This window comes from Neomonachus schauinslandi, chromosome X, assembly GCF_002201575.2.
Source record: "Neomonachus schauinslandi chromosome X, ASM220157v2, whole genome shotgun sequence".
NCBI lineage: Eukaryota > Metazoa > Chordata > Mammalia > Carnivora > Phocidae > Neomonachus > Neomonachus schauinslandi.
In genome coordinates this window covers 40,923,980-40,948,260 of record NC_058419.1, presented here as the reverse complement: position 1 = coordinate 40,948,260, position 24,281 = coordinate 40,923,980, and the positions used below count along the sequence as shown (strand labels likewise).

At 37.6% G+C, this 24,281-nt stretch overlaps 1 protein-coding gene across 2 annotated transcripts in view; it reads left to right on the top strand.

Annotated features, from left to right (window-relative positions):
• The window catches only part of RADX (RPA1 related single stranded DNA binding protein, X-linked), an 81,566-nt gene extending 65,743 nt beyond the window's left edge, over positions 1-15,823 (top strand). For both annotated transcript variants that reach the window (XM_021678129.1, XM_021678122.1), the window contains 2 exons: positions 7,776-7,943; positions 15,682-15,823. In XM_021678129.1, the coding sequence (XP_021533804.1) occupies positions 7,776-7,943; positions 15,682-15,812 (299 nt within the window). In that variant the 3' untranslated portion in view covers positions 15,813-15,823. The remainder of the gene's footprint in view (positions 1-7,775; positions 7,944-15,681) is intronic.
• Positions 15,824-24,281: the final 8,458 nt, after the last annotated feature.

The following is a 24,281-nucleotide window of genomic DNA, read 5'->3' as shown; positions in this document are numbered from 1 at the left end:
CTTGAAGTATAGATATTCTCAGATTTGGGGGGTTTTAAAAGATTTTATTTATTTATTTGAGAGAGAGCACCAGAGAGAGAGAGCAAGCACAAGTGGGGGTCAGAGGGAGAGGGAGAGAAGCAGGCAGGGGGTCCGATGCGGGGCTCCAACCCAGGGCCCTGGGATCATGACCTGAGCCAAAGGCAGACACTTAACCAACTGAGCCATCTCGGTGCCCCAGATATTCTCAGATTTTGGTTAAATAAGTGGTGAGTATCAGATGTGAAAGTAGTGAACTTATTACAGCTTTTGTGAAAGTATGAAACTAAGTTGTATTATGAGACCAGACAAATGGCCAATCCTTTGTAAGCATGGCATGAGCAGTGAACTCAAAAGAGATGATTACATCTCTTAATAATGTACTCTCTGTTAAAAGATATAATCCTAAAACCGAAAGACAACCTTATATGTGTTCAGTACATGGGGGTACACTTGTTCTGTAAAGGGCCAAGTAGTAAATGTTTGAGGCTTTGCAGGCCATACAGTATCTGTCCCAACTACTTAGTTCTGCTGTTTTAGTGTGAAAGCAGTCATAGACAATATATAAATGAATGTGTATGGCTGTGTTTGGATAAAACTTTATTTATAGACACTGACATTTGAATTGCTTATAAATAATTTTCACATATCACAAAATATTCGTTTGATTTTTTTCAACCATTTAAGATGTAAAAAAATCATTCTTAGCTCATGGGTTGTACAAAACCAGGTGCAAGCTAGATTTGAACCCCCAGGTCATAGTTTGCTGACCCCTGTTCTAAAAGACCTCTATTTTTACATAAAACTAGCTAAACCAGGGGTGCCTGAGTGGCTCAGTCGGTTAGGCAGCTGCCTTCGGCTCAGGTCATGATCCCAGGGCCCTGGGATCGAGCCCCGCATCGGGCTCCCTGCTCGGCAGAGAGCCTGCTTCTCCCTCTCCCTCTGTCTGCCGCTCTGCCTACTTGTGCTCTCTCTCTCTGTTAAATAAATAAATAAAAATATTTAAAAAACAAAACAAAAAAAACTAGCTAAACCAATCCAAGCAGATAAATCTATATGATATTTAAATTTCTTCCAACATGAGGTTTGTCCACCTATGTTGATACTATCTTCCAGTGATTGATTATTTCTCTGCAGTATCTTGCTGATCTCTGGAGGACCCAGTAATTTTGAAGTGTCTTATTCTGGGAGCCAGAAAGGTTATTCACACCACAACTCTGTTACAATCATTAGCTCTGATTGGTCTAGGGTGAATCATTATTGAGAACATTGAATGGAATTATGAATCTTCCTTCCTACAATTCTAATGGCTCCCAACAACCTGTTGCAATATCAGAAACCTATTCCAGAAATGCTGGTTCTTGTATTAAAATCCTTGTTATGCCATCTCACTTGTCTCAAATAAATAGATATTTTTAGTAAGCACTAAAACCTCATTCCATTGCTTATTATGAAATAACACACATTTCAAAAAGAAGATACTGGAATGAAGTAACAAACTAAATTTTCAGTGCCTTTAGGCCCAGTTACAAAATCTATTGGTCAATCTCTCCTAATTTGAAGAATTATTCCCCCTTTAAATATAAGAAAACAGTTTTCAAAACCTAGATGGCATTAGTACATCCATGACTCCGCTAACACTGATTTAGTTACCCATGAAATGCTGTGAGTCAATCAAAGCTTAAGAGTCCTCCCTTCAATTTGCATTTGACTCAGGTAATAACGATCATAATTCAGCCAGCCTTTTGTAAACCTCTGAAGGTCATCAGCTTTGTCTCTTACAAGTCAAGAGACCCCCCCCCAGTTTTCTATATGGTTTGTTCTTTTCCTTTTTTGCAAAATGCATTTAAATGCATTTTTAATAACGTTAACTATAACATCAAAGCAATTTAATATGTTGTAGTTATATTGAAATAATAAGGATTTACTTACCTTGACTTTTTTCTTCTATTAAAGCAACCAAGGAGGCCAACATAACTCCTCCCCTCCTTGGTACTAGCCTGCGGGCTCAGGGCAAATTATTCTTACCCATAAGATATGCCTCCTTCCTTGTTGAAGCCTATTCGAACCATTAACTGAGTAGCACCAAGTTTTCTCACTGTTGGTTCCCTCACTGGCTACATCCTCAGGATATCTTTTCCCACTGAGAGGCTTCCCCACTCTTGTATCTCAGTAGGAGCAGTACACTGGATTATATGGGTTCCAGAGCTAGATTACTGTTGCCATACCTTAATTCTGTCCCTTATTTCATTGCATAATTAATTATAATTTAATCATGAAACCTGAAGCACCTACTATCAGATTTTGTCATCATAAGACACCCATTTTCCCCATATTTTAACATCTTTGAAAATCGATATGCATCTTACAATTGAAGTCATGTCTTTGTTCAGTTGGTAGCATTTTTCTTAGTGGCATCTTAGATTAAGTAAAATATGGTATGTTGCAAGCATTGTGCTAAGTGCCGGGATTATAAATTGCCTCCCCTCCAATGCACACATACACACACTTTCACACTTTTTATTGGAAAAGAAATTCAGTGATTACAAAGAATTGAGGAAGAAGATATATAAATTGCATATAACACACATTACAAAAGAATAATATGAGCTTACTTGTTTGATCTTATATTTTCCTATAATTTTGAATATAGTCCAGATATATGATCACATTTACCTAGACAGTAAGATGTAAGTTACTGAAATAACACATAAACAGGAAGTCACCATTGAAGTGCATATGTATGTACACTGTGGGAAGGATATTTGTGTTCCTCTCCTTTGGTAATAGGAATACAGATGAATTCATATTTGAACACATAATGCACAAATATCTTAAAGTCTAGTATTTGAAAATTATAGGTAAAAAATGCACAAACATACATTCATTTGCTTGATTTAACAAGTATTTACTGAGCATCTAATGTGTGCCCAGCACTGTTCTAGATCCTGAGGTTACGAGGTTAAGTGAGTGAACATAACAAATAAAAGAGCTTGCTGATAAAAGAGATGGTGATAAATGCTAGAAAGGGGTCGGAGAGTAAGGTAGTAGGAAAGGATTACATTTTATCTTTTTGGGGGGGGAGGGGCAGAGGGAGAGGAAGAGAGAGAATCTTTTTTTTTGGATTTTTAAAAAAATTTTATTACGTTATGTTAATCACCATACATTACATCATTAGTTTCTGATGTACTGTTCCATGATTCATTGTTTGCGTATAACACCCAGTGCTCCATTCAACACATGCCCTCTTTAATACCCATCACCAGGCTAACCCATCCCCCCACCCCCCCTCCCCTCTAGAACCCTCAATTTGTTTCTCAGAGTCCAGGTATCTCATGGTTCGTCTCCCCCTCCAATTTCCCCCCCTTCATTTTTCCCTTCCTACTATCTTCTTTTTTTTAACATATAATGTATTATTTGTTTCAGAGGTACAGGTTTGTGATTCAACAGTCTTACACAATTCACAGCGCTCACCATAGCACATACCCTCCCCAATGTCTATCACCCAGCCACCCCATCCCTCCCACCCCCACCACTCCAGAAACCCTCAGTTTGTTTCCTGAGATTAAGAATTCCTCGTATCAGTGAGATCATATGATACATGTCTTTCTCTGATTGACTTATTTCGCTCAGCATAATACCCTCCAGTTCCATCCACATCATTGCAAATGGCAAGATTTCATTCCTTTTGATGGCTGCATAATATTCCATTGTATATATACACCACATCTTCTTTATCCATTCATCTGTCGATGGACATTTTGGCTCTTTCCATAGTTTGGCTATTGTGGACATTGCTGCTATAAACATCGGGGTGCACGTACCCCTTCAGATCCCTACATTTGTATCTTTGGGATAAATACCCAGTGGTGCAATTGCTAGGTCGTAGGGTAGCTCAATTTTCAACTTTTTGAGGAACGTCCATACTGTTTTCCAGAGTGGCTGCACCAGCTTGCATTCCCACCAACAGTGTAGGAGGGTTCCCCTTTCTCCGCATCCCCACCAACATCTGTTGTTTCCTGACTTGTTAATTTTAGCCATTCTGACTGGTGTGAGGTGGTATCTCATTGAGGTTTTGATTTGGATTTCCCTGATGCCGAGCGATGCTGAGCACTTTTTCATGTGTCTGTTGGCCATTTGGATGTCTTCTTTGGAAAAATGTCATCCATGTCATCCATGTCTTCTGCCCATTTCTTGATTGTATCATTTGTTCTTTGGGTGTTGAGTTTGATAAGTTCTTTATAGATTTTGGATACTAGCCCTTTATCTGATATGTCATTTGCAAATATCTTCTCCCATTCTGTCGGTTGTCTTTTGGTTTTGTTGACTGTTTCCTTTGCTGTGCAAAAGCTTTTTTATCTTGATGAAGCCCCAGTAGTTCATTTTTGCCCTTGCTTCCCTTGCATTTGGCGATGTTTCTAGGAAGAAGTTGCTGCAACTGAGGTCGAAGAGGTTCCTCCCTGTGTTCTCCTCAAGGATTTTGATAGACTCCTGTCTCACATTTAGGTCTTTCAACATTTTAAGTCTATTTTTGTGTGTGGTGTAAGGAAATGGTCCAGTTTCATTCTTCTGCATGTGGCTATCCAATTTTCCCAATACCATTTGTTGAAGAGACTCTCTTTTTTTCCATTGGACATTCTTTCCTGCTTTGTCGAAGATTAGTTGACCACAGAGTTGAGGGTCCATTTCTGGGCTCTCTATTTCTGTTCCACTGATCTATGTGTCTGTTTTTGTGCCAGTACCATACTGTCTTGATGATGACAGCTTTGTAATAGAGCTGGAAGTCCGGAATTGTGATGCCGCCAGCTTTGGTTTTCTTTTTCAACATTCCTCTGGCTATGCGGGGTCTTTCTGGTTCCATACAAATTTTAGGATTATTTGTTCCATTTCTTTGAAAAAAGTGGATGGTATTTTGATAGGGATTGCATTGAATGTGTAGATTGCTCTAGGTAGCATTGACATCTTCACAATATTTGTTCTTCCAATCCATGAGCATGGAACGTTTTTCCATTTCTTTGTGTCTTCCTCAATTTCTTTCATGAGGGTTTTATAGTTTTCTGAGTACAGATTCTTTGCCTCTTTGGTTAGATTTATTCCTAGGTATCTTATGGTTTTGAGTGCAATTGTAAATGGGATCGACTCCTTAATTTCTCTTTCTTCTGTCTTGTTGTTGGTGTATAGGAATGCCATTGATTTCTGTGCATTGATTTTATATCCTGCACTTTACTGAATTCCTGTATGAGTTCTAGCAGTTTTGGGGTGGAGTCTTTTGGGTTTTCCACATAAAGTATCATCTGCAAAGAGTGAGAGTTTGACTTCTTCTTTGCCGATTCGTATGCCTTTTCTTTCTTTTTGTTGTCTGATTGCTGTGGCTAGGACTTCTAGTACTATGTTGAATAGCAGTGGTGAGTGGACATCCCTGCCGTGTTCCTGACCTTAGGGGGAAAGCTGGAAGAGAGAGAATCTTAAGCAGGCTCCATGTCCAGGGTGGAGCTTGATGCAGGGCTCGATCTCCCAACCCTGAGATCATGACCTGAGCCAAAATCAAGAGTCTGAGGCTTAACCGACGAGTCACCCAGGCACCCTGGAAAGGATGACATTTTCATAGAGTGGTCAGGGTTAGGGTTAGGTCTCCCTGAAAAAATAACATTTCACCAGAATCCTGATGGGGGTGAAGGAACAATCCGGTTATCTGAGGAAAGAACATTCTAGGCACAGAAACAGCAAGTATGGAGGCTCTGAGGCCTGTTTACTTATACATTTGTACCCACAACTCTAGTTTTAACCAAGGAACTCACAACAAATTTCATGAGTAATGATGAAGCTAAACTCACCATATTTTATAATTTAGAAAATAATTCAAAAGAGTATCAATGACACACTGATAATCAAACTACCTTCCTGAGAATATCAGGATTTCCAACTTCGGATATTTTCTCAATTCTAAGGCATACTTTCTTTTTTTATATTTGCAAGTTGGAATGCATCTTACGGTCAATGGGTACATTTAATGCAGAATTTCCTTTTTATTAAAACTGTTATTAAGTTGATGGTATATCTTAGAGTTAAATTTGGTCTTAGAATCAAGGCAATAAGATACCAATATGTGCACTTCCACATGAGTTTTGCAACATTGCTTAGAGTTACAGGGTAGTTATACTTCCTATACTGAATTGAAATCCTCAGTAAATTCTAGATATCGTGACCATTATAGTTTATGAATACCAAATTTTAGTTATCCTTAAAACCTTTAAGTAGCCATTAGTTGTATGTTAAATTAAAGCTGTGGAATTTTAGTGTCATTTGCCCATAAAAAGCAAAAATAATAGGGTGCCTGGGTGGCTCACATGGGTAAGTGTCTGCCTTTGGCTCAGGTCATGATCCCAGGGTCCTGGGATTGAGCCCCACATCGGGCTCCTTGCTCTGTGGGGAGCCTGCTTCTCCCTCTCCCTCTGCCTGCTGCTCCTCCTGCTTGTGCTCTCTCTCTGTCAAATAAATAAATAAAATCTTTTAGAAAAATGCACTTGTTTTTCTGTATCAGTTTACAGCTTAACAGGAAGGAATTTGTTTACCTATCATTGACCCAAGCACAGTAGTTAAGAATTGCTATAGCGATGAGTAGAGGAGATATTAAGATCATAGAATCTATAAAACTTGCTGGCTGAATATCAGGGAAGAACAAAAGGAAGGAGTTAAGGATAACCTCCAGGATTCTGTTTTGGGTGACTGGGTAGAATTCATGGGGTTTTCAAGCTGTGCTCTGTGTGTTTACCCTTTGTCCAGTCAAGATGGTCTCCTTACTCTGATCTGTAATTTTGACTACTCCCTGCCCTGCCTGAAATCCTTCTCTCTGTTTATTTAAATGCTATTCATCCTTTTGTACCCAGCTCAAAGCCTTGCCTCTAAAAAGTCTTCTTTAAAAAAAAAAAAAGATTTATTTATTTTAGTGAGAGAGTATGCAAAAGCAGGGGGAAGGGCAGAGGGAAAGAATCCTCAAGCCAACTCCCAACTGAACACAGAGCCCAATGCAGGACTCGATCCCAGGACCCAGAGATCATGACCTGAGCTGAAATCAAGAGTCAGACACCTGACTGACTGAGTCTCCCAGGCACCCCTACAAAGTCTTTTAGATCCACCCTGGTAGACAGTGACCCATACAAAGAGATGACAGTCACAGGCCAGGATTTACTTTGGTTGTTCCCCCATAGCCCCTTTTCTGCTGCAACCTTTTATAGCCCTAAGGGTGAGTAAATGAAGTTTGTATTGCATAATTAAGGACAGATGGGACCTTGTTTCTACCTTCCCTGGCTTTGCTTGAATCATACATCCTTAAGTCCAAATGGCAATAAGGGAACCAATAGTCATCTCTGAATTATTCTATTCTGTAACAGCCCCTGACATAATATTAGACCAAGAAAAATATGCTCCATCTCTTCATTTATGTGACCAAGCCATCCTCTGGATATTAAAATTTAAACCTTATATCCATAGGTAAAACATTTTGGGGTTTTTTGTTTTTTGGTTGTTGGATTGCTATTTCCAGCAGTGGTGATAGACTGCACTAAAGTGTCTCCTCTTTCAACCAGTTGCATGTATTCATAAAGTTTTGCACAGCAAAGGGTTTAATCCCTAGCTTTGAAACCATGCATTTACATGTGTGAAGCTATTTGGCACATGTCAGGATCAAACCAGCAAACCTGGCCTCATTAGCCTCCTGTTCTAACCCACTTTTAACAAAGTGTGGTTTTTCTATACAGGTCTGAACCATGAGATCGCAATTGATGTTGCATTCCTGCCCATGTATTGTCCAGAAGATCTCCGAACATCTCAAATCGACACATTACTAACCTGCATGAATTACAGCTGTGTGTATCCGCAGGATGGACCTGGAAATGACACACTGGCAGGTCCAAGAGCACTTGCAGGTAAGACAATCTCAGTATTCCTTTCACTCAGAAGATAAAATTAATATTGTAAACACTTCTAATCTTAAGATGTGATTATATAAACAGTTCTAGCCTTAACATTCAATATAATTTAAAGGGTTGTTTGGTGAATGTACCCCAAGACTTATAAATGAGAATATATTTTAAATAAAATTGGACAAATTAATGGTTTTTATTCCAGGCAGACATTAAGAATGTTCTCTTATAATGCATTTCTAAAAGTAAGTATTCATTAGATTTAAGTGGTATGCACATGGAGCAGTGCCAATTTGACTCTTCTCTCCTTTTAACTCAGGCGAAATGATCTGTCCTTTCACCTTACAATTGCCTGAAATTTTAAGACCTCCATAGTGTAGTACAGTATGGTTGTTTTCTCTTATAAATGTTTAGTTATTCAGGTGCTATGCAATAAATCCCTTGAGGACTGCTAGGAGTTCACGTAATCCCAATAGTGAAACCCTTCCACCAACTAATTGTTTAGGCTGCTACATAATTTACTGAACTCTATATTATTTCTATATTCCTGTAAAATTATGTATCCAGTTATAATTATCCACTTCCTGTTGCCATCTCTATTTCCGGAGCAGGTAGTAAAGTTTCTAGCAGTTCTCACTGAGCTTAGAAGGATATTACATTTAAAAGAGCTTTTAAGACACCCTTTATTATCTTGGGATTTTGTGGTGGATCTTTCTAAGCTGATGAAACTCTTGAGTGTATATTGTTTTTAAACAAGTCTTATGAGGTGTGCCTGCTGATGAAGTAACTTTTGGCAGTAATGGTTACTGCAAACTGAGCTTGAATATCTGATTTTTTAAGAGTCTTTTATTTTTTCCACAGTTCATTTTGGAGATGATATATTAGTTGACTTTGCAGTATTACTTCCTACATTGCAGCTCTTTAGACTTCCAGAAAGTCCAGATTTCTTAATTAGTGCCCTAATATATAGTTTAAATATTTGTGTATTCATTTTCTTACTGCATATAACATCTACTTCCATCACATTTCTTCTGCTATGTGTATATGTTATTATTGATATGAAATATCAAGGCAAAATTCTCAGTTGCTAATGCCAGTTGTTCTCCAGAAGTCACTAACATGGTCACCTGAAAAAACCTAGTATCATTCTGCCAAAGCAGTTAATATTTGAGACATGAAGGGCAAGAACCACTTGAAAAGTGATGTGGTAATCAAAAGCAAGGTGATTTGTTTCAAATAGAATATGTCCCAAACCATTTGTTGAAGAGACTTTTTCCCATTGGATATTCATTCCTGCTTTGTTGAAGATCAGTTGACCATATAGTTGTAGGTTAATTTCTGGGTTTTCTATTCTGTTCCATTGATCTATGTGTCTATTTTTTGCCAGTGCCATACTGTTTTGATAACTACAGCTTTATAATATAACTTGAAGTCCAGGATGTGATGCCTCCAGCTCTGCTTTTTCAAGATTGCTTCAGCTATTCCGGATCTTTTGAAGTTCCGTATAAATTTTAGGATTGTTTCATCTAGTTCTGTGAAAAATGCTGTTGGTATTTTGATAGGGATTGCATAAAATCTGTAGATTGCTTTGAGTAGTACAGACATTTTAGCAATACTTGTTCTTCCAATCCATGAGTATGGAATGTCTTTCCATTTCTTTATGTCATCTTCAATTTCTTTCATCAATGTTTTGTGGTTTTCAGAGTACAGGTCTTTCACCTCTTTGGTGAGGTTTATTCCTAGGTATCTTATTATTTGGTTTGCAGTTGTGTCGGGGTTGTTTTCTTAATTTCTCTTTCTACTGTTTTCATTATTACTGTATAGAAATGCAACAGATTTCTGTATGTTGTTTTTGTATCCTGCAACTTTAGTGAATTTTTTTATCAGTTCTAGCTGTTTTTTGGTGGAGTCTTTAGGATTTTCTATATATAGTATCATGTCATCTGCAAATACTGAATGTTTTACTTCTTCCTTACCGATTTGGAGGTCTTCTGTTTCTTTTTGTTGTCTGACTGCTGTGGCTAGGACTTCCAGTACTGTGTTGAATAAACGTGGTAAGAGAAGTCATCCTTATCATGTTCCTGACCTTAGGGGAAAAGCTCTCAGTTTCTTCCCATTTAGGATGGTGTTAGCTGTGGGTTTTTCATATATGGCATTTGTTATGTTGGGGTATGTTCCCTCTAGAACTACGTTGCAGAGGGTTTTCATCATTCATGGATGTTGTACTTTATCAAATGCTTTATCTGTGTCTATTGAAATGATCATATGGTTTTCAGCCTTTCTTTTAGCTATGTGATTTATCAAGTTGATTCATTTGCAAATATTAAACCACCCTTGCAACTGGGAATAAATCTCACTTGATCACCCACACACACAGTTTTAAAGAAATACACATAAATGGAATTATAGTAAACATATAGTTCCATAACCACCTTTTTCCTCTTGACAATGTATCTTGAATAGTTTTCATGTTAATATATAGAGAGCTACTTCATTCATTTTAATACCTATAAATATTTCACTGTGTGGATGTACCAAAATTTACTTAATCAGGCTCCTAGTGATGGGTGTTGAGATTGTTTTCAAATATTTTGGCTCTCGGCAAAGAGTACTGCAATAAATATCTATCTGTCTATCTCTGTGTGTGTATACATAATCTTTGTGCACTTATACATATATCTGTAAGATGAATTCTTGGAAGAGAAGTCACTGACTCAAAGATGTAGGCATTTAAAATTTTGGTAGTACTGTCACATTGTCATCCAAAAGATTTATACTGATTTACACTTTTACCAAAAGCAAGAATGCCACTTTACTCACACCCTTAGAAATGCTAGATATTGTTGTTCTTGTTAAATGTTGGCAGACTGGTGGCAAAAAAAGTTATTATATCACTATTTTCATTTGCATTTCTTATTTATTTCTAAGCTTGAACATCTTCATGTTTGTTGGCCATTTATATTTCTTCTTTCTATGAATTTTATATGCTAGTTTTATTTTTTCCATTTTTCTATAAGAATGTTCTTTTTCTTATTAATTTATAAATTTTATTTACATATTAAAGGAGTTAATCCCTTATTGTGTGTTGCAAATACTTTTATCCTGTTTGACTAAATTTGTTCAATGGGAGGCTTCTTTTGGTATTTTAAGTAATTTTATTTATATGTACTCAAATATATCAATCTTTTATTTTTGTGGCTGCTGGTTTTATGTCATACTCAGAAAGGCATCACTTAGTCCAAGATTATCTCTTTAAATTCAGTATGGGTTTTTGGTACTTTTATAGTTTCATTTTTTTACTCCTATCATTTTTATTTTGACAAAATTTACATAAAATTTACCACTTTAACCATTTTTAACTGTACAATTCAGTGAAATTAAGTACACTCACAGTGTTGTGCAACCATCACTGCTATCCATTTTTAGAACTTTTTTATCATCCCAAACAAATTCTGATACCTTTAAATAGTAACTCCCCGTTGCCCTGCTCTCCCCTGCCCTTGGTAACCTCTGTTTTACTTTCTGTCTCTATGAATTTGCCTGTTCCAGATAACTCATATAAGTGGAATCATACAGTCTTTGCCCTTTGTGCCTGGCTTATGTCACTTGGTCATCCATGTTGTAATATACATCAGAATTTCATTCCTTTTTACAGCTGAAAAATATTTCATTGTATGTATATACCACATTTTGTGTATCCATTCATGTGTTGATGGACATTTGGGTTGTTTTTACCTCTTTGCTATTGTGAATAATTCTGCTATGAATATTGGTGTATGAGTATCCAAGTCTTTGCTTTCAGTTCTTTTGGGAATATACCTAGGAGTGGAATTGCTGAGTCGTATAGTAATTCTGAATTTAACTTTTTGAACAACCACCAAACCATTGTCCACAGCAGCTGCACCATTTTACATTCCTACCAGCAATGCATGAGGATCCCAATTTCTCCACATTCTCACCAATACTTGTTATTTTCTGTTAGTTTTTGTCTTTGTTTTTGTTTTAACAAACCAGCCATCCTGAAATGGTATTTCATTTTGGTTCTGATTTGCATGTCCCTAATTATGAATGATGTTGGGCATCTTTTCATGTGCTCATTGGCCATTTGTATGTCCTCTTTGGAGAAATGTATATTCAAGTTCTTTGCCAATTTTGAACTGGATTATTTAGGGTTTTGTTGTTAATATGGCTTAATTTTCACTGTTGAAAATTTTAATCCATTTGGAATTTCTTTTGGTATGGAAAGTGAGAAATGGACCCAGCTTTATTTTTTTCCAAGGGGTTAGTGGTATTTCCCAGATCATTTATTGACTAACGCTTACTGATATGATGTCCTAATTGGTATCATCTTTATGAACTATAGATACACACACACACACACACACACACACACACACCCTCCTCCTCTTTGAACACATTGAGTTAACGTCTCCATTGATAAACACTTTAGAAGCATAACATGATATGGAAGAGTTTTAGCACATGTAAGAAAACAGTTTTATTATGCTCTAGGTAATCAGGGTTTTCCGTATTATTTTTGCAGGCAGGAATACCGCACTGTGTTACAAGATAGGTTAGATGGTGCCACAGTTACAAAGCCACTTCAAAGTCTCAGTGACTTTTAACACAATAGATGTTTATTTCTTGCTCAAGTTAAACCTGATGCACTAGTTATTAGCTTTCTTCTCAGCAGTGATTCAGGAAGGCAGTCTGCTTCCATCTTGTTGCAGCTTCAGCAGGAACAAGTGGCTTCTAGGGCTGTGTAGGCAAAGGAAGGAAGAAATGAAGGAGATGTTCGCTTTTAATTATGTTAGACTGGAAGTGACACATCATTTCTACTCACATTCTCATTTGCCAGAACTTACTTACACGATCCCAACCTAGCTACGAGGGATGCCAGGACACTTTGGCTTCCCACGTGACCATGAGGAAATGGAGTGGAGAACTTCTACATAGCAATGCCTTTGTCACCCTCACCACATGCATCTGTGACATTTCTAAAAAAGTAGTTTTTACACAGTTCTAACAATTTAAAGTGAAATGTAGAGAAGCTCATTTTATAGGTAAAAATCCATAGTCCTTTTAAGAGAATCCCTATGTGATATAAACAACAACATGCTAATTTCATACTAAGTTTTCTTAAGTAGAAAATGATTGTTGCTGCAGTGCCTGGGGGGCTCAGTCATTAAGCATTTGCCTTCAGCTCAGGTCATGATCCCATCCTCCTGGGATCAAGCCCCGCATCGGGCTCCCTGCTCAGTGGGAAGCCTGCTTCTCCCTCTCCCACTCCCCCTGCTTGTGTTCCCTCTCTCGCTGTGTCTCTCTCTCTCTCTGTCAAATAAATAAATAAAATCTTAAGAAAAAGAAAATGATTGTTGCTGATACCTGAGTTCTTGCTATGTGTCAGCCACCATTCTAATGCTCTACATCCTGAGTATTTAATCCTCACAACATTCTCTGATGTAGTACCAGATGAGCAGTTTGAGAGGTCTTCATTTGCTCAAAGCAAGTAGGCAGAGTCACTCACCCAAACAGTAGATTTACTTACACTTTATGTTGCAGGGACTCTGTAAGTGATTATTTGTAAAAGTCAATTTATGATAACAATTAGAATTATTAAGGTCTGGGTTGTTGCTGTCAGCGTCAAAGCTAAAGATCTCGAAATCTTTCCAAAGCATCTAGGTTAAAGTCCATCCCATTCAAAGAAGGAGAAAGTTATGTAGTTATTTTCTAGATTTGTCGTTATTATATTCACTGTGCATTAGTGAGTTTGCACAGTTATAAACCGTTCAACAGATTTTGTGACATGTCTAGCGGAGGTGGCTTTAATTGTGAAGCTAACAAAGACTAAGCTTGAGAAGCCCTCACTTGCTTCGGTACTGTATAGATAAAGGGGGCTTCTAAATAGTATGCCCTTCAGGCCCCACAAAACCTAGATCCACCACTGGCTTTTAGATACAGTTTTACAGAGATGTAGCCCTAGCATACAAAGGTGGAGAGCACATGCCTCGAGGCCAAACTGTGAAGATTAGAATCACCATGAGACTTTGCATAAGTTCCTTAACCTCTAAATGTTTTCATTTTTTCATGCATAAAATGAAGTCTTTGTCATGTGTAGCCACTGGTGTCTGTGATCCGTTAGCTTAGTAGTGGTCAGTTGGTGCTTTGGAAGAGTTTCTTTAAACACCTGGAGGACAGAAAAGGAAAACAAGGACAAAAATGATCTCCAGTTTTTGCCATTGGATCTGTGTTCAGGGCTTACCCAGGCTGTTTACAACCCTGTCTTAGCTTTCACTTCCTGCTCTGCAGAGCCTGCAGATGGTCAGCCAGAGGTGAACAATTGGAGTTTTTCTCAGGCCTTTCCTGAGCGTGCATCCAGCACTGGGCATACATATAGCCTTCTTGATGCCCCAGTGTACACAGGACCTTTTAAAAAGCCCTTATCCCCCTGCATGTGTCTTTTCCCAACCCCTGTCCTCCTCAGGCTTTTTGATCTGTCTATTGCTCGTCCCAGCTTTATACTTTGACCCAGCTGCTCTGGCTAGTGTTTTTGCCTTCATATGCTTTCAAAGCCACTGGGGAAGCTACCCCAGTTGTGGGAATGCCCCAAATCAGGTGAAACGAAAGCAAGCTCTTGCATCTGCCCTTGAGGGAACTGCCTAACAGGTCCAAACTCACAACGTCTTTGAGAATAAGTTCTGCATCGCACCGTCTGGTACTAGCCACCTACAGCAGGAGTGCAAGCTGCCGGCTTTATGGCTGCTGCTGATAACAGGGAGTAGATGGGCAATTTAAAATACCACCAACATGGGGCGCCTGGGGGGCTCAGTCGTTAAGGGTCTGCCTTTGGCTCAGGTCATGATGCCGAGGTCCTGGGATCGAGCCCCGCATCGGGCTCCCTGCTCAGTGGGAAGCCTGCTTCTCCCTCTCCCACTCCCCCTGCTTGTGTTCCCTCTCTCGCTGTGCATCCGTCTCTCTCTGTCAAATAAATAAATAAAATCTTTAAAAAATAAATAAAATACCACAGCGCATTCTTACCACAGTGCAGCAGCTCTTTCTCTATTAATCTTTCCCTTGATTGTTTTAAGTTTTTGTATAGATTCCAGAGTTCTGCCGAAGTTGATCTGAGAGTTTTTTCAGCCTGTAAGTTGCTTTAGTGGAGGGACACAGCCCTGAAACTGCCTACTCCGCCATATACAGTAGTGTCCCTCCCCTGATCCATTTTTGATAAAGCTTCTTGAGAGTATCCAAAGCTAAGTGTTAGTTAATAAAGCTGTTTCAAAGGAAATATACTTTGAAAATAACTTCAATTACATATATGTATTTTGCTTTACGTCTTGTAAGTTTTGTAAAGAATTGATAAATAAATTTCAAAATAGAAAAAGAAAAATGATTGTTGTACTCCCTTGAAGTGTAAACAATAAGTTGTTTACTTGGTACCATATAAAGAACCTGGAAAATATATAGACTTACTCTACTCCACCAAAAAGACTTAAGAAGTAAAAATAACTAAATATGGCTTTGGGATACCAGCCCGTATCTGTGTGATACAGTCATTGTTATGTGCGGAAGTTACCATAATGTAACTTCGATGAACGTGTGATAAATTGGAGGGAAGAGGGAGAAGATGAGGGACATTGTTAATGCTATAAGAAAAAAAAACACATCAGCTTTTGTGATACTAAATCCAAGTAAATGTTTAACTATTTTACAATACTTACCATCTGCTTTTTACTTTTAGGTGATATTATAAAGGCTGTGAGTAAACTGGATAGAGTGCATATCGTCGGTATCTTGGATATCTGTAATTTGGGTAACAATAAAGTAGAAGTCTACCTGCACAGAATCTATAGTCCAACTAATACTTCTTAAAAATTGGCAAGTGAAACGATTACAGGTTATAAGGAGGGCACTGCTTTAAAGATATTCTGTCATTTTGTTGGTAATTTCAGCAACTGTTTTTCGGCAAGAATATTACATAAGCTCTAAAGTTATTAAGTGGTTTTATGTTCACCTTGTGTTTGAAGCTAACGCACTTCATTTTAAGTTCATTACTGAAAAGTTCATCGAAACAGTTTTTGTGTATCAAGAAAATCTACCTTACTTCTATATATTATCTTGACTTGTAATAATTTGTGTTCACTCTTCTATTTGTGAAGTGCTTTTATTCTCAAGCCTCAGCCAAAGGCATCCTGACTTACAAGAGTAACTTCTCGTGAATATTTAACATCCTTCCACTTTTATTCACCTATAGTGGGAAATTCTGAATTGCTAATTTGAAGATTAAATTCTCCTAAATTGGTCAACCTGCATTTTTCATGACTGTGGTGGTTACTGTCATTTTCAAAAAGCACACATGGATTGTTACTGTCCAGTTGCCTTGGTCCTTAGTTTGGTCAGCTGTACAATGAGTGTGTTAAATTGTCTTAAGACTTTCCACTCTTTATTGTGACTTCTTATCCTTTGACTTTCTAAATGTTTTGACCAGTGCGTGAACTTAAAAGCCAGAGAGGCTACAGTAGGTCTCTATTTTTGCTGTATTCATTTGTAGTTTTGGTACATGTAATGTGAGTTTAAATAGTGAAATTTTATCTCATATTAACATTTTAAGTGTGCATATTGAAAATATAAAACAGAGACTAAGGGGATTTTATTCTGGTTATCTATTATACTTCGTTTTAACTGTAAATCGCCATTCCACATTTGCGAAGCCTTGTGGTTGACAATTATGTGGTTAGATGACCAAAATGACCATCACATGAGTTAAAAAGTATTCAGTGTCAAGATCAATCTGAATCTAGTTAAGCAATTACTTTGTGGGTTTTCTTCTAGCCCTATGGTTCTGTGACTTCATACACTATATATTTTAAATGTTTTGGGCAGCTCATGAATCTAAAGACAAATGCTGTACTTTGTTCATAAATGCATTCAGCCTTTTGTTCCTTATAATTGTGTTTAAATGTTAATTAAAATAGTGAATCCTTCTTGTGTTAAAATTTTGAGTGTATTATTAAAGTTAAAAAACACAATAACTTTTTTGTTCTCTTGTCTCATTTTTAACGTATTTGATGGCCCTCCTCCATATTTTTTGGCCAATAATAGACCTACATATGCTTGCTAAATGAGCCAATATGATTCTTCCCTATGGGTTGAAGACTTGTTTATCAAATGGAATCTGGGTTTCTGTATTAAGCCATTATAAACTTTAAAAGGCAGTTCCATTTTACTGACATGTAAATGTTGGGGAAGGGAAAAATTAATACTTACATGGCTATTGACTAAAAACCTCAGGTGAGATTTCAAAGCTACACACTTTAACAGGTATAATTTCTGTTCTCATATTGAATGAGAAATATGAACAATTTTTGAAAATTTAGGATCTTTAAAAACAACTTTCCTGGCAATTTATTTTATATTCTAGAAGTGTTTCTATCTAAATTTGGAGTTACATTTCTGTGTCCACATTTCTGGTTGTTGTAAAATGGGAGAGCTATGGTAGCATTTCCTAAGAAAAATACCAAACTACCATCAGAAGAACTTACCTACAAGTGACAATATGTGTTCATTAATTCCAAAGCCACACAAATATATTACTGTGATGTTAACTTCAAATTAAGGAATCAGTTAGTAAATTATGAAATATTATATAATCTACTGGAGAACCACAGTCTCTCTCTTTAGATGGTACATGAGATATGCACATTGAAATCCTGTAGTAAGCTATTAAAGAAAGAATGTGAGTATCTGTTCTTCTGCCATTTTTATTTCTTTATGGAATTACCCTGCATTCATTTTATTCATATTAAGAAAAGGACTTTTAAGAAATGACTGTCACTCTTATTTGATGACGGTAATAATGCTTGATATTTTTAGCTGTACACTCTCTGCCAATACGGACATAGGTTATAACCGATTCTGTTATTCCAAAGGCATTTCTATGGTTTATACTGCTTGCTGTTTCACTGGTTTGCTTTTCAGGTACATTTCCTTCTTTTTTTCTTCCTTAAACATTGCTACCCAAGAATTTGCTGATGGGAAGTGAAATATGTATTATTCAGTCCTGATTATTTTATTTTTTTAAGATTTTATTTGTTTATTTGAGAGAGAGAGAGAGAGGAGAACACAAATGGTGGGGAAGGGCAGAGGGAGAGGGAGAAGCAGACTCCTCCGCCCAGGGGGTTGCCCAATGAGGACTCGATCCCAGGACACCGGGATCATGACCTGAGTGGAAGGCAGATGCTCAACTGACTGAGCCACCCAGGTGCCCCCAGTCCTGAATATTTTAGTAATCAACTGCTTTTAGTAAAGAAATTTTAGGAAAAAAGGTTAAAAATTGAAAAGCAAAACCAGATTTGGGTATTATCTGAAGATTCCAGTTCTTCAAGATTATCTTTGAGTCAGGTCATATTATATTTGTGTCTATTGCCCAAAATAGAAACATTATATATAAACTCATCTCTTGGTCCAGGTCATCCCACTCATTATGTTATCTTCATTCTTACATTATTATGTTGATGCCACTTCTAGCCCTAAGTTTTTGTTTTCCTTTACAGTGAAGAAATAAAATGTAGATTTTGAAGAAAACACGTTTAAAGCTAGCCATGGCTCTGTCCCTAAATGCCTGAGAAATTTTATGGAAAGCCACTTAAACTGCTAGGCCTTAGTTTCCTTATTTGTAAAATTTGCAAAATAATGGTCCCATCTGGCTCTATGATTCTTTGGGTCTATTAATACAGGTCTGTTAATACAGGTATTAGAACACTGAAAATGTGTTTGTGTTATTTTTATGTGTCTCATGAAATGTGGTTTTCTATGAAGAACATTTTAATATAATTAGACCATTTATCAATTATAGCAGCTCATTATAACAAAAAAACAGTTGAAATTTTTTCATCCCAGGGTTTTTTGGGGTTTTTTTGTTTGTTTGTTTGTTTTTACTGCTAGTGTTCTTCCTAACTTGTTGCCTTTTCAGCGATAATATATTATTTTTTCTCAAAAGAGAAATCTGAAATATTTTAGCTTTTTTTTTAATGATATGCACATCTTCATTGAAAGTCAAGCAACCCTTTTTAAAGAATGTGAGTACTTCTGATGCTATTCTGAGATGATTGCATCTGACTCATACATAGTAGCTTAGGATCTAGAAGTTGCCCCCAAGAAGGTTTTAATATCTATTTTGTGGATGGGGAACAAAACAATAAAAGACTAAATGATTTAATGTAAAATTGTCAAAGCAATTAAATTAGAAGGTTAGGCTTATAACTCCAAAGTCTGTTTCTTTAAGCTCTATTTTGCACCAAAGTAAGATGTTTGAATAAGGGTAACATTTCACATAATATATCAGATCACTGTGAGATAAACTTCTCCAAACCCTGGGGCTCATAAAATAATAAGCCAAACTATTGCAACATATATCCAAGTGTTTGAATGCTCACTCTGTGGCAAGCACTAGGTTGGCACTAGGAACACAACACAATACAAGCAAAAACACATGGCCCCTACTCTCATAGAGCTTACAGTGTTGGGGAGGAGAGAGACATTCAAACAGTTGTACACATAAGTGAGCTAAGTGCTGCAAAGGAAAGTTACGTGTTTTATATTAGAGCTTTTTGACAAAGGAAGCCAGGTTGGGGCGGGGGGCACTGGGAAAGTTTTTCCTGAGAAAGTGAATGTGTGTTTGAAGACTTGAATGAGAACTGATATGGCTAGAGTGCAGAAAGTGGGGTGCAAGAGGAGACAAGCAAATAGACCAAGGCTCTTGCAGGCTATGCAGAGCCTTGTAGGCCATAGTAGAGATTTTAATTTGTATCTTCAGAGCACTGGGAAGCCATTATACGGTTTGTGGCCAATATGCACCATGATTCAATTTATGTTTTAGAATGGTCATTGTCTCCTGGAAGGAGAATGGCTATAAAGAGGTTGCTAGAGACTGTTAGTGGACCCTAATAACTATTCTTTTCTATAGTAGTAGATCTGTCGATTTTTAGCTGGGCACATAGCTACCTACAATAAAGAATATTTTCCCCTGGTTCCTTTGTTGCTAGATATGGCCTTGTGACTAAGTTCTAAGTTCAGAAGTGAGCATAAGTGATCTGTACAATTACTGAACCAATTCTTCAAAGGTTGTAAGAGAATGCTCTTTCCCTTTACCCCCCTTCCCATTGGCTAAAATGTGAGCCTGGTGGTGAGACATCTTGTACCTTGCAGATGAAGAGCAAAATTCTAGGGATGTGAACCCAACCAGCTAGTAGGAGCCTAGATCCCTGATATTGTGGAACTGCCATACCAGCTTTGTACTTTTTACCTGTTTGGGCTGTTACATAAGAGAAAAATAAACTATCTTGTTTATGTCACCACTATTTTGGGTCTCTGGCAGTCCAACCTGTATACTACTAATGCAGGGGGCAGAAGTGAAAGCAAGGGGACCAGCTCGATGACAAATGAGATTGGGAGCAGATATAGTCCATATAAATTTCAGAGATAAAATATAGATTCAGGCATCTTGCCCAATTCTAATGACCCAGTTCTTAACAAATTCTCACTGAAAGAAAAAAATTTTAACACTCACAAAATTCTTCCCCTCCCCCCTCAAAATCACAAAGGCAATTTCTTAGTTACCAAGTAAAATGTAGATGACTTTCATGTATCTTTGCTGTCATATGGTCCTAGGCATATTTGACTTTGGACATCGAGTGATTCTGTAATATCAGATCTCAGTTATTTCTTTTATTCAGCTTAGGCTAATATTAAAATTAATTTTTATTCCTTTTGAACATACACCAAGTTAGAGTCACTCAGCCCAGAACTGGAAGTTTGCTATGAATAATCAAGGGTTACCTGTATTCTATTAGAAACGCAGCTGTGCTTTCTCATCTTTCAGTGGTGGGTTTGCCATAAATGTTGTTCAATCATATGGAGAAATTTGAAATGTTCCTTGCCTAAGAGATGAACAATTCCCTTCTCTATGCCTTTATTAATATTATGTACCTTTGCTAAGATATTTAATATTTATTAAGGTACAAGTAATCGAAAAAGTCCAGGAATATTAGATGTTTGAACAATACTGTATAGCAGTGGTTATCAAACTTGGCTTCATATTGGTATTACCTGGCAAGTTTTAAAAATTACTATGCCTAGGTGTCATCCCCAAGTTTCTGGTTGGTGTAGCCTGGGCATCGAGGTAATTAACAGCTCCCCAGGTGATTCTAATCGGCAGACAAGTTTGAAAACCCCTGCTATATAGTACTGTTTAAAGCACTTACCAGTTTTATCAAAGCTCAAGCTTTACCCAATACTTTGAACTTACCTCTCCTTCAGGTGCTACAGTTTCAGCTACTCTCAAAGCAGTTTCATCATGAATTGTGCTGAAAGGAAGGAAAAATTAAAAACTGATAGTTTCTAAGGGCGCCTGAGTGGCTCAGTCGGTTAAACATCTGACTCTTGGTTTCGGCTCAGGTCATGATCTCAGGGTCATGAAATCGAGCCCCGTGTCGGGCTCCACGCTCAGATCGAGTCTGTTGGAGATTCTCTTCTCTCTCTGCCCCTCCCACTTGTGTGCTCTCTCGCTCGCTCTCTCTCTCAAATAAATAAAATCTTTAAAAAAATTGAGAGTTTCTGAACAACTTTTATTTTCAGAGTTCTAGCATATCAGGTCTGGAAAAGACCTTATGGGTAAATAAATTCTAATCCAACCTCTTTTATTGTGTAAATGAAGAAAAAGTCCCAGAGAGGTTTTTATTTTTGAGGATGTAATAGTAGCTGTTGTAGAATCAGCACTTGTGCCAACTTCGGGTTTGCAATATACTTCAAAAATGTTCAGACTTCTACCTAAAGTACAGACAAACCTACAAATACAGATTGTACCATATGTAGGCGTACGCTATATAGATAATACAAATATAGATTGGAAGCTGAAGCACAACGAGGTTGAAATAAAATGACGGCGGCAAGTCTGTCAAAACTACAACTAGATCCTGTACCATTTTCATCATGTACAACTTTACGATTTCAAGTTCTTAAATTGTGAAGTGCATAAGAATTACCTGGAGAGCTTATTTAAAATGTGAATTCCTAGATATTTCCCTCAGATTCTGATTCAGGATGATTGGGGGTGGGACCCAGAAATCTTCATTTTTAACAAAATTCCAAGTGAGTATAATGTAGGTGTTCCACAAACAAAACTTTAGGGGCACCTGGGTGGCTCAGTCAGCCAGGCGTCTGCCTTCGGCTCAGGCCATGATCTCAGGGTCCTGGGATCGAGCCCCTATGTCGGGCTCCCTGCTCCTCAGGGAGTCTGCTTCTCCCTCTCCCTCTGCCACTCCCTTCCACTTGTGCTCTCTCTCTCTCAAATAAGTAAAATCTTGAAAAAAAGACTTTAGAAACACTGAATAAGCACTAGACCACTCACCCCCCAGCAAATTACCTTAAGAAAAATTACATTGGTGGGTGTTTATTATTCTGGGACTAATTTTACTTAATCGCAAATTTTTAAAAATCTAAGATTATCTTTGTAAGTTAAAACTCTCTCTCTCTCTCTCTGAAAGTCATATAAATGCACCTATGTACAAGATATATAATGCTGGTTACCATATGAAGTGATGCACTTCAACCTTCAGAGCAATTTTAAATAGTTTAGTAAAATTATCTTTAATGCCCCAGCACTGCCACAAAATGTTACAGGAAAGTTGTCATTTTTAAGGCCTGGAATGATTTAACTTCTACAAAAAATATAATGTGAAGATTTGAAACTATTAAGTTACCATGGACAAAACTTAACTTCTAATGGATTTAGCTAGTTTCTCACTAATCTGTTTTTAAACTATTTCATGAAAAGTTTCTCCTTGAGAAGCAATTTAATACCTGGTAGGAAAAGTGAAATAAAATTTCTAGGACTTGACTAATTATTTGCATGTTGCGTGCTAATGTTGCATTTATCAGAGATGTCTTTCGGCAATCAGCAAACCAACGGTTTTAGCAATAGTAACACTTCCCTTTTCAATTTGACAGTTTTCTTTGTCCATTGAGGACAGGCTTTATTATGAGTTTGAACATTGAAATCATAGTCTCAATAGCAAAATAATAAACTATTTGTGTTTACTTTTAAGTAGACCACAAGCTAATACACCTAGACCTTTAACTTTCCAGTTCAATTCCATGAATAATTATTAACTGATTACTATGTATAAGGTGTTTATAATAAAAGGTATTGTGGAGAGGGGATACACAGGTGAGTAACCGACAGCTATAATAGGATAGAAAGATTAAATCGGTAGCGTGCATCTGTTGGGATTTATTCATCAGTTTCTATTGCACATTTCCTGAACTCCTCCCTTCTGCTGAATAGTGTTACTGTTCATTCCTACCGCAGGGTCCACTCCAGCGCTGTTATCTCAGATGCCTAAGGATAGACAAGAAGTAGGGGAAGAAATATCTTCATTGATGATCTCGTTCAACAATGTCTCCTATTTTCCTATTTTCTGTTGTCCTGTTCCCTTGGCTCTAGTAGTCTGTCTGGTTCCAGACTACTTCCCTTGGACTTCAGACCACCATTGTGCCTGCCTTCCTTTTGACCTGGTGTCCTCGGCTTCTCTGACAGCCTGATGCCTGTTGTCTCATTTGCTGACTCTTAGCCCAGATTCCTGATATCTCTATCTTGTTGTCCATTTATCTACCTCTTCACCAGCCCTTGGCACATATAGCAATCTCCCTAGTCCGGCCACTTGCCCAGACCGGTTGACCCCTCAGCAATACGTATCAGTTGCACTCCTGATTAAAAGCAGAGCTTACAATAAAGGAAGTGACAAAATAAATAAGTCTGCCTAGACATCTGAAAGCACTAGAATTAAAAAGACTAAATATTCACAATTAAACCTTGACCAATCTTCTGTTACAGCATAACACATGGGACATAAAAATTAATGGAATGCAGCTACTCAGGTATCGGGCAATCAACAAATATTTGAGTGCCTACCATGGGCAAGGCACTGTACTTGAAAGGATCCCTAGCCACTGAAATATGTTTACTTTTCAACGGATAAACAAGGTGGCAGAAGATATTCCTTGGGGAGCCTGTTAAGAAAAATTCCACAAAGAAATAAAAGGCGGAAAGGCTATGAAACCAATTCTACTCCTACCATAGCAGTTAAACTTCTGGATCTTAACTCCTGGCTGAACTGGTTGATAGCATATTTCAGCAGGGCTTGGAAAACCAGTTTGTTTTAGATATTCTGAGAGGTGACTTTCAGCCTCGTCACGTGGGATTCCCAAGAGTCCAGTTCCTCATTCCGATCCACTCCATGTTTATGAAATTGCATTAGCTGGCACATTAAGAAAAAATCTCAG